The sequence below is a fragment of the Primulina eburnea genome, chromosome 12 (assembly GCF_022965805.1).
Source record: "Primulina eburnea isolate SZY01 chromosome 12, ASM2296580v1, whole genome shotgun sequence".
NCBI classification, from domain to species: Eukaryota; Viridiplantae; Streptophyta; class Magnoliopsida; order Lamiales; family Gesneriaceae; genus Primulina; species Primulina eburnea.
The window spans coordinates 26,741,530-26,759,344 of NC_133112.1; the positions used below are offsets into that span (position 1 = coordinate 26,741,530).

General features: G+C 32.6%; 1 protein-coding gene and 1 non-coding gene across 2 annotated transcripts; one reads left to right on the forward strand and one right to left on the reverse strand.

The window, feature by feature from the left end:
• Window positions 1–1,994: 1,994 nt before the first annotated feature.
• On the reverse strand, window positions 1,995–4,919 carry LOC140808413 (cytokinin riboside 5'-monophosphate phosphoribohydrolase LOG3-like). The gene has a single exon (XM_073165540.1). The coding sequence runs from the start codon at window positions 2,861–2,863 to the stop codon at window positions 2,234–2,236; it is 630 nt and encodes a 209-aa protein (XP_073021641.1). The 5' UTR covers window positions 2,864–4,919; the 3' UTR covers window positions 1,995–2,233.
• Window positions 4,920–8,527: 3,608 nt separating this feature from the next.
• LOC140808515 (small nucleolar RNA R71) lies at window positions 8,528–8,638 on the forward strand. Its single transcript, XR_012112936.1, has one exon. It is a non-coding gene; the product is annotated as a small nucleolar RNA R71 (small nucleolar RNA).
• Window positions 8,639–17,815: the final 9,177 nt, after the last annotated feature.

Sequence of the window (17,815 nt, forward strand, 5' to 3'; positions counted from 1 at the left end):
ACCAAGAATGCATCCTCTTCACCTTGACATAATAGATTTAGCTTGCCATGAACTTACTTTTGATCAACACTAAAATATCACTCATAGTTGAGAAAATGAAAGAAAATATATTTAAACTTAGAACTTTGATACACACTCACACTATATTTTACAATGAGATAGAATGATTCTCAAGCTAGCACAAGGCCTCTATTTATAGGCCAAATGAGAGAAAGAGTCAAAAATTCTATTAATGCCATGTAGTTGTAATAGTATTCTTTGTCTCCTCAACTCCAATTCCATGTCCCTTCTTTCAATGCCTTGTTCCACGACTTTTCTCACCACTTTGACTCTGATTAAGGCCACAAACATGTGGGGAATTTTGTGTAGATGAGTTTGGCCACTTGATTCACCTCATTTGGATAAATATTGAAATAGTTATGAATTTTTTACTAAATGATGGTCATAGTAAAAGTAAATGTGTCCTCCTTTTGATCTTTGCACAATTTGATCATCTTAATGAGCTTTTTAGGCAATCATGTCTTCTGCAAAGTTGTAAATAACTTCTCAAGGATTCCAACCATGTTTGAGTCACCTCCATTTGAATTTTCTAGCTTGAGTTATCATTATTTTACCAACACGTAAAAAACCTGAAAATAAAACAAATTTAGTAAGACATTTAAATATAAACAAACAATACTAAAATAACATAATTTATAATTTTAATGAAACTTAAAATTTTAAAATACAGGTTTTAACATATAATAAATTATTAATTTTAAGTTTCATCACACCCCCACACTATCTTATTACTAGTCCCTTAGTAATAAAATTTATCGGAAAGTCACAACCTAGATTCTTTATTCCTTTTATATATTCAAATACAAACATATTCATTAAAAACAAAATCATATACCGATTTATATATATATATATTCGTTTAATATAATAATATATAATTAGATGTGTTTTTATTCTTATTTTCACATAATATATAAAGTAACAATATATATATAATTTTTAAATTTCTAAAAAAATTTATAATAATATAGTCAAAAAGATAATTCACACCACCCACCATAACATGTATAATATCAAGAATATTATTGTAAAAGCCTCAACTCCATATAATCTTTCAGGTCAAAATGTTTACGGAATAGCTAGTTTTCACTCATGGAGTTGGAATGAATATTAACTCTCATCGAAAAAGGCCAAGTATTAAAGCAGACAATTAATTAAACTAATATTGAAAACAAAATAGGAAAATTTACAAAGAATAAAATCCCCTTTTTTTCTTTTTTCTTTTTTCTTTTTTTCTTTTTTTTGTTATTGTTTTTTTTTTTTTTTTAAATAACGTGACTGCAAAATTTTACAATAACATAAAATTTTCTATCCAAACATTCTACCATAAATATATATATATATGTATATATATAAACATTTATATAACGGATACATCCGATTTCCTTTGGAACTTATCTAGCACAAACAAATCTTCTTCTTCTTTTTTTTTTTTTTTTTTTTTTGAGAACATTGATTGATGTTTTTAGAACACATTGATAGTACATCAATCAAATCTAAAAAAAATTTACACTGAATAAAGTATTTTGCAGTCCGTTATTTATTTACTTCTTTTTTTTTCAATAAATATTTTTTTTAGGGGATTTATATTCTTGTAATAAACCATTTTTTAATAATCAATAAAAGTTTATTAATTGTTTTCTCATTTCTCACCACTCACTCACAAAAGATGTGTGAGTATATATTATACTTTTACAAAAGAATTCTTTCAATTATACATGTTAACAACCATACAAACCATATCTTTTAACTATATTCTCATAAAAATTTTAGAAATTATTTTATTTGAAAACACACACAATTATATACATATATGTAAATAAATAAACACATCTATTATATATTTTATATTAATTGATCAAAATATATATGTATATAAATTGGTACATATGAAAACTAATTTTTCTTGTAGTCTGTAATTTGAATATAATGAATATTAAAATCTAGTGTATTGCGATTTTCCGATAATTATTAACTAATGTGTCTCAGGTGCATTTTACTGACACCTTACTCGACATTGAACTAAAAAGTATTATTATTATTACTACATATTTTTATTTTTTATATAATAAAAAAAACTAAGAAGAGAAGAAGAAGAAGAAGAAGAAGAAGAAATTATTCATACCTTAAAAAAAAAACATTAAAAACATACCGTTGAATCGCAAGTTTAGCATCACATGAATTTTCTTTTCTTACTCTTGGATGTTGGCCAATTAAGTTGAGATAAGAATGGATCTGGTTCATGACTAAATCCTTGCAGTAAATCAATAAGTTCACCTTCACTTGTAGCAGAAACTAACATCCTTCGCGAAGCTAATGAAATAAATCCCTGTTCCACAACATCATCAAGAAACGATAACAGTTTATCATAATAATTGTTAACATTTAACAAACCAATTGGCTTATTGTGGATATTTAATTGTGCCCAACAAACAGTATGAAATATTTCTTCCAAAGTACCGAAACCTCCTGGCAGAGCAATGAAAGCATCTGAATGTTCAATCATTTGAGTAATTCGTTCATACATGTTGTCCACTTGCATTTCTTCTCCTATTGTTGGTCCTGTAAGATTGGCTAAAGTAATCGGAATAATGCCTAAGACTTCACTTCCACCTGCATGCGCAGCTTTTGCAACTTTTCCCATGAGGCCAACTTCACCACCACCATATACCAAATGAATCTTTCTTTTAGCAAGTGTTATTCCAAGCTTTTCTGCTACATCTTCATAAATTGAATCTTTTCCTGCACTAGATCCACAAAATACACAAATATTTTTGATTTTACTTACCGTGGACGTTGACATGTTGAGAAATATGTTTTCTGTAATTGTTAGATCACAGCATATGAATTTATAAACGTAACATGCCAAAAGTCAATATTTGAACAGGAAATTATTATTATTAAAAGAAAATAAAAATGACAAAATTAAAACAAATATATACAGCGTAGTTGTGATTGTGGCTCACATCTTCCTCTGATTTTACGTTCAGTAACGGCTTCAACGCCTTCTATGAGTCGAGGATATGCTTCCCATCCAATTTTCTTATAAATTGGCAAACAGGGTCTTTTAACGTCAGATTCCCAAGACGAAATTGTGTATATTTTTACTTATCTAAATAGATATGCGTTACTACAGTAGGATCTTTGTAAGGCTGATTCCACCGTCCATATTGATATTCCTCCTGTTGAAATTGCCACCATAGTTTAAGAAGTTCATTTTGCACGTACCCACTAGAATGCGTATCAAGAACCTCTAGAAAATTATCCAAAGGCTCTTTACTCAGACCATTCTTAATGAATAAAATTTTATCTTCTCTATTCATTGATGTCATTCCAACATTTTTGCAATTTCCTTTACAAGTCCACCTTGCACATTTATGACATCCACCTATACGTTTAGCTCTTCGCTTTTTGGCATATGTGCTTTTACCAAATCCTGGCATATGTCTTATTATTAATTCACTTGCTTCCCCAACCAATCGGACTTTTGCTTCAATTATCAAACGGATATCATCCGGTATGCCATATAACATCATCAACCTTAGCCGCTCACATCTAGCTTTATAAATTTTTTTCAACGCATTATCAGGTAAACAAGCAAAATATTTACGAAGATTCATAATACACACATCCATATTATTATTATTATATATATTTCAATTATTTTGGGAAAACTGAAGAAACCGACTTAAACAGTCACGGAGTACCGTTATCCGCCACTTAACCGGGAAATGAACTAGAATCTGCAAAACAAAATGAAAATATCAAACAGCTATTGTGGATCATATAAAGGCATAAACTCATCATTAAGAATTTCATTTTCTATAAAAGGCTTAAGTCTTTGCCCATTAACTTTAAACACGTCATTATTTTTAGGATTTTCAATATCAACAGCACCATGAGGATAAACAAATTTGACTATAAATGGTCCTGACCACCTCGATCTTAGTTTACCTGGAAATAAATGCAAACGAGAATTATAAAGCAAAACTTTTTGTCCAATTTCAAATGACTTTCTCATAATATTTTTATCATGAAAGGCTTTAGTTTTATCTTTATAAATCTTTGAATTTTCATATGCATCATTTCTTAATTCTTCAAGTTCATTTATTTGCAATTTTCTTAATTTAGATGCATCATCTAAATTAGTATTAAATGCTTTAATTGCCCAATAAGCTTTATGTTCTAGTTCAACCGGTAAATGACAATGCTTACCAAAAACTAACCTATATGGTGACATCCCTAATGATGTTTTAAATGCAGTTCTATATGCCCATAATGCATCAGTTAATCTTAAAGACCAATCTTTTCGATTTGGATTAACTGTTTTTTCTAAAATTTGTTTTATTTCTCTATTTGCTAGTTCAACTTGACCATTACTTTGAGGATGATATGGGGTAGAAACTTTATGTGTAATGCCATATTTTCTTAACAAAGAAGAAAATGATTTATTTATAAAATGACTTCCCCCATCACTAATTATTGCTCTAGGTATTCCAAATCGACTAAAAATATTTTCTTTTAAAAATTTTATAACAACTTTATGATCATTAGTTCTACATGCAATCGCTTCAATCCATTTTGAAACATAATCAACAGCGACTAAAATGTACTTATATCCAAAAGATAATGGAAATGGACCCATAAAATCTATCCCCCAACTATCAAATATTTCAATAATTATGATTGGATTTAAAGGCATCATGTTTCGTTTTGAAATTGATCCCATCTTCTGACAATTTTCACAAGATTTGCAAAATAAATGCGTATCTTTGAATAAAGACGGCCAATAAAATCCACATTGTAAGATTTTTGTAGCTGTTTTATTGGATGAAAAATGACCTCCACATGCTTCAGAATGACAAAATTTAATAACATTACTTATTTCATTGTCGGGTATGCATCGTCGAAAAATTTGGTCAGGACAATACTTAAATAAGTAAGGATCATCCCAATAAAATTTTTTAACTTCTATCAAGAATTTATTCTTATCCTGTGAATTCCAATGAGAAGGCATTTTATTTGTCACAAGAAAATTTACAATATTAGCAAACCATGGCATAATAGTAGCATAAAACAACTGATCATCTGGAAAATTTTCATTTATTGGTATTTCATTATGAGATGATTCAGTCATTATTCTAGATAAATGATCGGCTACAACATTTTCTTTTCCTTTTTTATCTTTAATTATAATATCAAATTCTTGTAACAATAAAATCCACCGTATTAATCTTGGCTTAGCATCTTGTTTATTTGATAAATATTTTATGGCAGAATGATCGGTGTAAACAATAGTAGTAGAACCAATTAAATAAGATCGAAACTTATCTAATGCAAATACTACTGAAAGTAATTCTTTTTCAGTAGTTGAATAATTTATTTGGGCACTATTTAAGGTTCTACTAGCATAATAGATTGCATAAGGTTTTCCTTCTTTTCTTTGTCCTAACACAGCTCCTATAGCATAATCACTTGCATCACACATTAATTCAAATGGTAAAGACCAATCTGGAGGTTGTAAAATAGGTGATGTAATTAAAAGATTAATTATTTTTTAAAAGAATTTTCACATTTTTGAGTCCATTCGAATTGTGTATCTTTTGTTAAAAGATTTGAAATTGGTTTAGATATTATGCTGAAATTTTTTATAAACCTTCTATAAAATCCTGCATGACCCAAGAATGATCGAACTTCTTTGACCGTTTTTGGTGATGTTAAATTAGAAATAACATCAACTTTGGCTTTATCAACTTCAATTCCTTTTTCAGATATCACATGTCCTAAGACAATCCCAGATTTAACCATATAATGACATTTTTCCCAATTTAAAACAAGATTTTTTTCTTCACATCTTTTTAATACTTTTTCTAGATTTTTAAGACAATTTTCAAATGAGTTTCCAAAAACAGTTATATCATCCATAAAAACTTCTACATATTCTTCAATCATATCACTGAAAATACTTAACATGCATCTTTGAAAAGTAGCCGGAGCATTGCATAAACCAAATGGCATTCTTTTAAATGCAAAAGTTCCGAAAGGACAAGTAAAAGTAGTTTTTTCTTGATCTTCTAATGATATAGGTATTTGATAATACCCCGAATACCCATCAAGAAAACAGTAATAAGAATTTCCTGCTACTTTTTCTAAAATTTGATCTAAAAATGGTAGTGGGAAATGATCTTTTCTAGTTGCATCATTTAATTTTCTATAATCAATACACATACGCCAACTAGATGGAATCCTAGTTTGTAATAACTCTCCTTTTTCATTTTTTATAACAGTGATGCCTGACTTTTTAGGTACTACTTGTGTTGGACTTACCCATTTACTATCTGAGATTGGATAGATAATTCCAGCGTCTAATAGTTTTAATACTTCATTCTTAACAACTTCTTTCATATGTGGATTTAACCTTCTTTGCGGTTGTTGATACGTTTTAGCATTTTCTTCCAAGTGAATTTTATGTGTACAAATTAAAGGATTCATACCTTTTATATCTTTCAAAGTCCATCCAATTGCATTTTTATATTTTTTAAGTAATTGAATTAAATCTTCTTCTTGATTTGGTAGAAGAGTGGAAGAAATTACAACAGGAAATGTTTTATTTTGACCAAGAAATACATATTTCAATTCTAATGGTAAAGCTTTTAATTCAAGTTTTATATTATCATCTTCTTTAAAATTATTTTCAGACTCCAAACTTTCTACTGAAAAAACTTCACATTGTTGATTTAAGTTTTCTTCTTGTATATTTTCTTCCACAATTGTTTGAATTTCATTATCATCTTCATTTTCATTTTCATTAATACTTGGTTGTTTACATAAATTAAACACATTAAGTTCTAGAGTCATATTTCCAAAAGACAATTTCATTATTCCATTTCGACAATTAATTAAAGCATTTGAAGTTGCTAGAAATGGTCGTCCCAATATTACTGGAATTTCATTATGTACTTCTATTGGTTGTGTATCCAAAACAATAAAATCTACTGGATATATGAATTTATCAACTTGTACCAACACATCTTCTACAATACCTCTAGGTATTTTGATTGACCTATCCGCCAGTAAAAGAGTAACAGAAGTGGGTTTTAATTCCCCTAAATTAAGTTTTTCATAAACTGAATAAGGAAGTAAATTCACACTTGCTCCCAAATCCAACAAAGCTTTTTTAATTTTATTTTCTCCAATAATACATGAAATTGTTGGACAACCAGGATCTTTATATTTTAAACTAGAATTGTTTTGAAGAATAGAACTTACTTGTTCAGCCAAGAATGCTTTCTTCTTCACATGCAATTTTCTCTTCACAGTACATAAGTCTTTTAAAAATTTTGCATAGGAAGGTACTTGTTTAATAGCATCTAATAATGGAATATTTATCTTTACTTGTTTAAAAACTTCATAGATATCAGAATCACTTTTTTGTTTTTTATAATTTGTTAATGCATGAGGAAATGGTGGAGGTTTATTTGAGTCATTTACTATTTTAGATGATTTATCATTCACCATATTATTCTTAGAATTTAAGGTATCATCATTCTCAAAAGTATCAAGATTATCATCCTTACTCTTTGATTTTAAATGATCATTGTTTTCATTAATATATGGATCATTAACTATTTTACCACTTCTAAGGCTAATAACAGATTTTATTTGATCAATTTTTTCATTTTTTAATTCTTGATTTTGATTTTTAGGATTAGGTTGAGGTTGAGATGGAAATTTTCCTTTTTCATGAATATTAAGTGCAGATGCAAATTTCGCAAGAGTTTCTTTCAAATCATTCATAGATTGACTGTTTTGAATATTGATAGACTCTTGCTTTTGGATAAATGCATGAATTACATCTTCAAAGTTTTTTCTTGGAGGTGTAACATAAGGAATATAACCTTGATGATTTTGGTTATTTTGAAAATATTGTTGTGACGGTTGTGCATTATTATCATTCCTCCAACTAAAATTAGGATGATTTTTCCATCCCGGATTATATGATTGTGAAAAAGGATCTAGTATTGGTTTTTTATAATTGTTAACATAATTTGCTTGTTCATGGAGACATTCTTTAAATGAAGGTAATGTTGGACAATCTTTTGTAGCATGATCATGTGTATCACATATATGACAAACAATTTCTTGAATACTTTTTAATTGACCACTCTTTTTCATTTCTAATGACTCAATTTTTCTTGCTAAAGATGCAAGTTTAGCTTGAATATCTACATCATCTTTGATATTATAGATACCACCCCCATTTGTTGAATTATTGTTTTTAGTTGTTGGTGGTTCTATTGTACCTATATTATCCCAATTTTGAACATTTTCTGCTAATGAATCCAAATATTCCATAGCTTCATTTGGGTTTTTATCTTCAAAAGTTCCATTACACATGAATTCTATCATTTGCCTATCTTTAGGTATAAGACCTTCATAAAAGTGAGAAACTATTCTCCATGTTTCAAAACCATGATGTGGGCATGTATTAAGTAATTCTTTATATCTATCCCAACATTGATAAAATGTTTCTCCTTGTTTTTGAGAAAAAGTTGTAATTTGTCTTTTAAAAGAGTTTGTTCTATGGGAAGGGAAAAACTTTTTGAGAAATTGTTGTTGCATTTCTTCCCATGATCTTATTGAACTTGATCTTAAATTTTGTAGCCATGTTTTAGCTTTATCTTTTAAAGAAAAAGGGAAAAGCTTTAATCGAACTATATCCATGCTACAATTTTGATCATTATAAGTGTTACAAACTTCCTCAAATTCTCTTAGATGCAAATATGGATTTTCAGAATCTAAGCCATGAAAATTTGGTAAAAGTTGAATAATTTGAGGTTTAAAGTTGAAATTTGATGCGTCAGGAGGAAAAACTAAACAAGATGGGGCACTAGTTCTAATAGGGTTCATATGGTGCCTAAGTGTTCTTAATTGATCATGTTCTTGATTATTATTATTATTATTATTATTATTATTATTATTATCATTATCTTGATTATTTGAATTATCATCCATGTTTAAATTATTTTCAGATACTCGAATAAGTCTACCACTTTTTTTTCGACTCCAAACACTCATACAAGTAAAAACACACAATACTTATAAATAAAACATAAATAACAAATATAAACTTAATTTATACCTCCCCGGCAACGGCGCCAAAAACTTGTTACTACTTAAATAATAATTCACCCAAGTGTAGGTTGTCTGCAAGTAATATATTTCGTAAGTACGAGATCGATCCACAGAGAGGTTATTTTGAGTTTAAATTTATTAATTTATAGATTACCAAATGCAAGACTGAAGTTTACAAATTATAAATATTGTCAAGGCTTGAGGATTTATTCTTGGTTTATGTAATATTGTTTAACTAAAAGTGAAACAAAAGAAACTACCATAAATAATGGTTCCAAGAAAATTAAACACACACATAATCTAATATAGTTCCCACTATAGAAAATACCGAATTAACCGATATTTTATATATGGTACCTATGATTATAATTATAACTATATAAATAAATAATTGCATAAATTAAATGTTAAATTAAATCATTATATTTCATTTAGAACAACCGGCAGAGCCACGCTATTGCCTAAATGAAATATATTGATTTAATAAGTTAGTTGCGGTAAAGTAAAAGTTAGTTGCAATAAAGTAAATGTTAGTTGCGGAAAAGTAAAAGTTAGTTGCAAGAAAGTAAATGTTAGATGCGAAAAATAAAAGTTAGTTGCGAAAAAGTAAATGTTAGATTGTTAGATGTTAGTATTAAGTCATAATATTTCATTTAGAACAACCGGCAGAGCCACGCTATCGCCTAAATGAAATATTATGATATTATTATATAAATATACATATATATATATATATCTATATATATATAATAATAAGTGATGAAATATTTATTGTATCAAAATTAAACAACAAATCAAGATAACCACTTTAATGGTATCAAGCATTTGATGTAAATTGATAACAACAAATAATTCATTTTTATACCTACAATAAAAATAAGTTAGCTAAATGAAAAGAGATAAAGAAATAATATACAAAATATAAACAATCTTACTTCACCAAGAATGCATCCTCTTCACCTTGACATAATAGATTTAGCTTGCCATGAACTTACTTTTGATCAACACTAAATTATCACTCATAGTTGAGAAAATGAAAGAAAATATATTTAAACTTAGAACTTTGATACACACTCACACTATATTTTACAATGAGATAGAATGATTCTCAAGCTAGCACAAGGCCTCTATTTATAGGCCAAATGAGAGAAAGAGTCAAAAATTCTATTAATGCCATGTAGTTGTAATAGTATTCTTTGTCTCCTCAACTCCAATTCCATGTCCCTTCTTTCAATGCCTTGTTCCACGACTTTTCTCACCACTTTGACTCTGATTAAGGCCACAAACATGTGGGGAATTTTGTGTAGATGAGTTTGGCCACTTGATTCACCTCATTTGGATAAATATTGAAATAGTTATGAATTTTTTACTAAATGATGGTCATAGTAAAAGTAAATGTGTCCTCCTTTTGATCTTTGCACAATTTGATCATCTTAATGAGCTTTTTAGGCAATCATGTCTTCTGAAAAGTTGTAAATAACTTCTCAAGGATTCCAACCATGTTTGAGTCACCTCCATTTGAATTTTCTAGCTTGAGTTATCATTATTTTACCAACACGTAAAAAAACTGAAAATAAAACAAATTTAGTAAGACATTTAAATATAAACAAACAATACTAAAATAACATAATTTATAATTTTAATGAAACTTAAAATTTTAAAATACAGGTTTTAACATATAATAAATTATTAATTTTAAGTTTCATCAACCTACAACCTAGTTCTTCACTCAAGGACCAAGCACATAGATATCAGCTATTATGTTCAGTTCGTGATTTACTTATCAACTGATGAGATTAACTCTTGCAGGAAGATAAAAGACAAAGATAAACTAGATAAACATTTTATTCATGAAAAGTAATAAGCACGGATTACAGTGAAATATTCATCCTCAATCATACCTTCACTTGGTCAATGCATCAGAGATCCACAGCTTTCTGGGCTTATCCGGTTACTACCGTAAGTTTATTCAGGGGTTTTCGTCGATAGTCGTGCCACTCACTTCACTGACCAAGAAGAATACTAAGTTTGTGTGGAGTGATGAATGTCAGAAGAGCTTTGATACTTTGAAACAAGCTCTGATTTCAGCGCCGGTGTTAGCCATGCCAATAGGGCAAGGAGAATTTGTGCTATACACCAATGCATCTAAGCTCGGGTTAGGCGCAGTGTTGATGCAGCAGGGTCGGGTTATAGCCTTTGCCTCCAGGCAGTTGAAAGTGCACGAGAAGAACTACCCGACTCATGATCTTGAGATATCCGTTGTCGTCTTTGCGTTGAAGATTTGGTGACACTACTTGTATGGCAAGAAGTGTCAGATATTTACCGATCACAAGAGTCTAAACTATTTCTTCACGCAGAAGGAACTGAACATGAGACAGAGACGGTGGTTAGAGTTGGTGAAAGACTACGACTGCGAGATTAGCTACCATCCGGGGAAAGCTAACGTTGTGGCAGATGCCTTGAGCAGAAAAGTGGCAGTTGTAGCACAGTTGTCAGCACAGAGATCTCTTCAGTCTGAGATTCAGAGGTTTGATTTGGAAGTTTATCGCGAGGGCAGAGCTCCAAGGCTGTCTAATCTGACAGTTCAATCATCTTTGCTAGACCGTATTCGTGCGGGCCAGCCTTCGGACGAGCAGTTACAGAAATGGAGGCTGAAGGATGAAGCCAAGGGCAGTGTACTCTACACAGTGTCAAATGGTATTGTGAGATACAGAGGTAGAATGTGGGTGCCTAGTGTTGATTCGATCCGAGAGGATATTCTGACAGAGGCGAACACATCTCCGTACTCTATTCACCCAAGAGGTACCGAGATGTACAAGGACCTACAGATTTTGTTTTGGTGGCCAAGGATGAAGAGAGACATCCGCAGATTTGTGTCTGAATGCCTCACTTGTCAGCAGGTGAAGGCAGAACATCGGAGGCCAGCAGGATTGGTTAAGCCACTCCCCATCCCAGAGTAGAAATGGGAGAATGTTACTGTAGAACCCGAAAATCAGATTACGTATAAGACATGCATAATTTCTATTATTTAAATAAAAAATTAATATTTTACATATATATGAAGTGTTTTAATTATTTAAAAAGTAGATGTTTAGTTTTATCTTTTTAGGATAAATATGTGATGTCGGACCGGAGTTTGGAGATTTGAGATAAGATTAATAATAAGAAAATATTCCTAAATTTAATTGAAGGCAAGGAATAATTTATTTTAAATAAATAAAATGTTTTAGAATTTATTTAATTAATTAGAGCTAAGTTAGTAAATAAATTCTTTTAGATCAAATATTTAATTAAAGCTTAATTTAAAATATGTAAACAAGTGGGGATAAATTAATCTAAGTATAATATATTCAAGAAATTAAACATAACATTTAAATACTTAAATTTTAAGTTAAGCTTACCATGCAATGTTCTATTCTAAATTAATTTGTCATTCATTAAAAATATATATAATGAGGGTATTAAACCTTAAGAATTTAAAATTCAAGATTTAAAACACTATTTTACGATGCAAGATGTAGTAATAATATTTGGTTAAGACAATTCAAAAATTGTAGTAAACCTCATTCAAATCACCTCATTAGTCTTTAAAGAAAAATATAACTCTCCACCTTAAATTCACTAGTTATTAGTACATTCAAATACTATAATTCACATAACTTTTCCTCAACTAATTAACCAAGAAAACTAACGAGAAGCTACAGCAAAGAATGGAGAATAAACCAAAGGCAATTAGGAGAAGGAGAAACAATTCAAATGCTATTCAACTCCTTGAGTTGTCACCTCCCACCTTAATGCATATTATGGCTACTTTAACACCTCCAATAACACTCCTCTTCATTGCCTAGTAAACCCACACCTTCATTTCGAAATACATCGGGTAGTAAGCTATTGAAATAGTGAGTAGCAGCAAGATTAAGAGCAAACGAATCGGCAATAAGGAGTGAGTGAAAGAATTCAAACCCATTCAACTCTTGCACTTGTAACTCTCAACTAATTGCACTTAAGACTCCTTTATCACCCCTTGTAACCTTCATCCTCATTACCTAGCAGCCCTTCATCCATAATTTCGAAATATATCAGAAGAGAACAGCAGCTGTAATCGTGAAAATCAGCAGAAAACAAGAAAGAAATTTCCATTCCGACTCCGCTGTTCGTCTTCGTCGTATTGATTTTTTTTGTGTCAAAACAAATTCCAGGCATGTATATGTTGTTTCTTTTCTCTTCAATCAGTCCTATAGATATTTTAAAACCATTATATATGCATGATTCAAGCAATAAATCGAAATGGACAGCAACATTCCAAGCAATAAGCTGTACAGAATTTTTTTCGGCTCCCTTGTTTTCTACTTCACAGTTTGCTGATCTTTGTTGCTTACAGGGGGTTGCTCGATTCCAGACACTCAAGGCTGCTTCTAGGCATAATTTAGAGTGTGTTAGGGTGTTATTGGTCCATTTGTTTACATCCATAACCTCACAAATACAGAAATGACAACAAAATCTTTCTTAAGTGCAAAAGTGAGTCTTGGTTTTGGTTCTTTGAATGGTTAAGGTGTGTATTCGAGCCTTGGCTGTCCTAGGGACTATAGCCACGGTTAGAACACTCCCTTAACATGTCTAGGACGTGACCAAGGTGTCCTTTCTAAGCTTGGTTCACGGATCCATCAAAATTTTTAAATCACAAAACAAGTGCACATTTCGAATTTTCATTTCATGTGCTAGGGGATTTCGGTTTTTAGTGTTTGTATGGATGATGGTTGGCATCTAGCCCATAACCATGGTTCATACAACACTTCATCATGTCTAGATCGAGCCATGGTCGATCTAATGGCCCTTGGAACGAGACAAGACAGTAAATTATTTCAATACAACACATCATACAGCAAGTTGTATTCTCGGCTGATTTGTTGTGGTTGTCCTAAGTGTTTGCTTGGGTTATGGTTGGCTTTTAACCCTTAGCCATGGTCTAAGCCATGCCTTAGGATGTTGGTAAGAGTCCTTGGGCGGTAGTTCAAGCCCATGACCATTAATTTCAGAGTTTATTTCACAAACAAGCAAACTGTTACTGCTGCACTTTTACAGCAGCTTTGAGCTTCGGTTTTGGAGGTGGTTTGAGTTCTTGGTTGGCTTTTAGTCAATGGCCTTGGACTGGACACTACCTTAATGAGTTAGGAAGGTCATGTTTTTGGTCATTTGTGATTTGGTCAAGTTTAGAGGTCGTACGAGAATTTACGGTGAATTGTGCCAAAATGACTCTCGAAAGAGCGTTTTATGTTTTTGGACTCCTTTCACCCATTTTCGTGTTTTACAATAATTATGCATATTTTTCAGTATTTTTGGGGTATTTTAATCATGGTTAAACGTCGGTTTAATGTTTTTTCGGGTTGGTACGAAGCTATGATTAAAAATCAAGTTATTGGTTCTATTCGTCTCGTTTTTAGTTCTATTGTTATGTTTTTGTCAAGTTAAGATTTATTGCATGTGTCACATATTAGAATTAAGTCGCAGCAAGCCTGGGAATTATCCAACTCATCCGATAAAAATAAGGTTATAATTATAGTACGTGCATAAAAATATAAAATGTTTATTTTTGAGATATATGCTATATATCTTGTGACCACCTTACGTTTATGGGTTTGGAAGCCGGTAGACGCAACCGAGGACCTCTTTACCCGGTGACTTACGACCGGTTTATGATTATGTATGAGTACGGATATCCAGTCCAAGGGCTGTGATTGATCTCTACCGCCCAGTATACTGTGGTTTAGTCTGATCAGGCGCTTACGTTATGTTATAGGCCACTTGCTTAGAAACATTATCTCTACCAGAAAAATTATGATATGTTATAACAGAGCTCTATTGAGCAAAGCTTTTACGTATGAAATTTCAGATATGCACGTAGTTATAATTATTCGTGATACGATTTTCACCGTACGCTCTACGATACTTTATTTTTATGATGCATGCGATTTTATGATATATTTACTTGTTATTCACGATATATACATGTTGAGTCTTTAGACTCACTAGACTTGATTGTTGTAGGTATTGATGAGGTCGAGATCGCGGGTGGAGACCAGTGAACGATCTTGGGACAGCAGTAGTAAACCCGAGAACCTCATGTTTTAATTTATGCACCTTTTATTATTCAAACTCAGTTTTAATACGTTGGATTATTTTTAAGTTGATGTTTACGTTGGATTATTTTTAAATTGTTAGTTGAAAACAATATTTGCTTCCGCTGTTAATTTAAATTTAAAAATTATTTACACTGTTTTTTTTATAAAAGAGACAAGATAATTATTTATTTAGAAAAAAATTAATAATTTCTCAAAATTATGAATGCGAAATACGGGCCTCTACAGTTGGTATCAGAGCCTATGATCTTGTAAAGGGTTGTACTACTACTGCTCTCGAGAAACTCATGAAGTCACGTCTTCGGTCTGTAAGTTTTACGATTACACATTTATTTTAAAGCTCGAATATTTTTACATCATGATTTCATGAAAGATTTTATGTCAAGATTACGATTATGCATTATTTAATTAAATTTAAAGAAATAGTGGAATTATGCATGTTGGTTACGTATGGGTTATAATTATGGAACAGCATGCCTCCTAGACGCCGTGTTGGACGCCCGAGAGTTGATGATGAGCGCCGTCATGAGGACGGTGAGGATCAGAGATAAGGGGAGAACGAGGAGAGAGATTTACCACCACCCCCTCCACCAGATATGAATGCCCAGATGCTAGCTGGGATGACTCAGTTCTTCGCACAGTTTGCGGGGAACAATGCAGTGGGAGCCAGACAGACGGGACCGGAGGCTATCTATGAGCGGTTCATGAAGATGCGACCGAAGGAGTTCTTAGGGACGTCCGATCCTATGGCTGCCGAGGGCTGGATTAAGTCCCCTGAGGTTATTTTCGAGTTTATGGGGCTTGAAGATGGAGATAGGGTTCGATGTGCGACCTATCTGTTCGGAGGAGACGCTCGCCTATGGTGGGAAGGAGCATGAGTGGCTTTGGATTTGACTACTTTGAGCTGGGCGCGCTTCACAGAGGTATTCTACTCTAAATATTTTACTGAAGAGGTGCAGTCGAGGTTGACCACGGAGTTCATGACCCTGAGGCAGGGAGACTTGACTGTTACGGAGTTCATCCGTAAGTTCGAGAGGGGATGTCACTTTGTACCCCTAATTGCTAATGATGCTGGAGCTAAATTGAGGCATTTTCTGAATGGTCTGCGGCCGATCTTGCGCCGTGATGTTAGAGTGGCAGGCCCTACTACCTATGATGTTGCTGTTTCCAGAGCTCTAGCTGCAGAGCAAAACCAGCATGATATTGAGCGCGATCAGGGTAAGCGACCATTTCAGGCACCACACCGTCCCCCTCAGCCGCAGCACCAGAATAAGAGACAGTTCCACGGTCCACCCAGGAACAGAGGGCCGCAGCAGCAACAGCAGGGACGAGCAGTCCCGAGGACAGTGGAGTACCCAGTCTGTGCCAAGTGCTCACGTCGTCATGCTGGGACTTGTATGTATGGTTCGGAAAAGTGTTACAAATGTGGTAGTAACGACCACATATTGAAGAATGGCCCTCAGAAGAATCTGCCTACCCAAGGTAGAGTTTTTGCTCTTCATGCTGCGGAGACTAACCCGGAAACGATGCTCATGGCAGGCATCCTAAATCCTTAAGTTGTATTTGAAGTTTAATGTTTTTGGGTTAAGACTTTGAACTTAGAATTTATGATAGGATTGCATGTTCTAATCGGTGTAAGTTACGGGAATTTAGGTTAGAAGAACTTTGACCTTTGCATGTCTATAAGCATAGTTCTTGTAAACTAGTGGGTTTAGCATAATATTCCAATCTTTCAGGTAGAATCTTTATAGTCGGTTCAGCTACGAAAGCCTTGATAGATTCAGGGGCTACACATTCGTTCATTTCAGAAACCTTTGCAAATTCTCTCAAGATAAAATCAATTGGGATAGACATAGCGTATTCATTAGTTGACAGCTACTAATGTGATCCGAGATATAGACCTTGAACTTCATGGTAATCTTGTGTATGCGGATCTGATCGTTTGGCCGATGCCAGAATTTGATATCATTCTAGGGATGTATTGGCTACTGAGGAACCGAGTTTTGATTGACTTCCAAAAGAGATATGTTCTCGTCCGACCGCCTGGGATGGAACAATTCTTATTCGAGCCAGACAGGTATTTTAATTTACCGCGTATGATATCTTGCGTCCAGGCTAGGAAACTCATACATCGAGGGTGCCGAGCATTTTTAGCTACTCTTGTATCTGTTCCTGAGAAGCCCAAACAGTCAGCATCCGATGTTCCTATTGTCCGAGACTTTCTAGACGTTTTCCCTGATGATGTCTCTGGTTTACCACCAGTGCGAGAGGTGGAATTTTCTATTGAGCTTATGCCAGGCACTACACCGATATCGAAAGCACCATACCGATTAGCACCGACAGAGATGGCAGAACTAAAGAAACAGATCCAGGAACTTCTTGACAAGGAGTTCATTCGCCCGAGCTTTTCACCATGGGGCGCACCGGTCTTATTTGTGAAGAAAAAGGATGGTTCGATGAGGCTCTGTTTGATTACCGGGAGT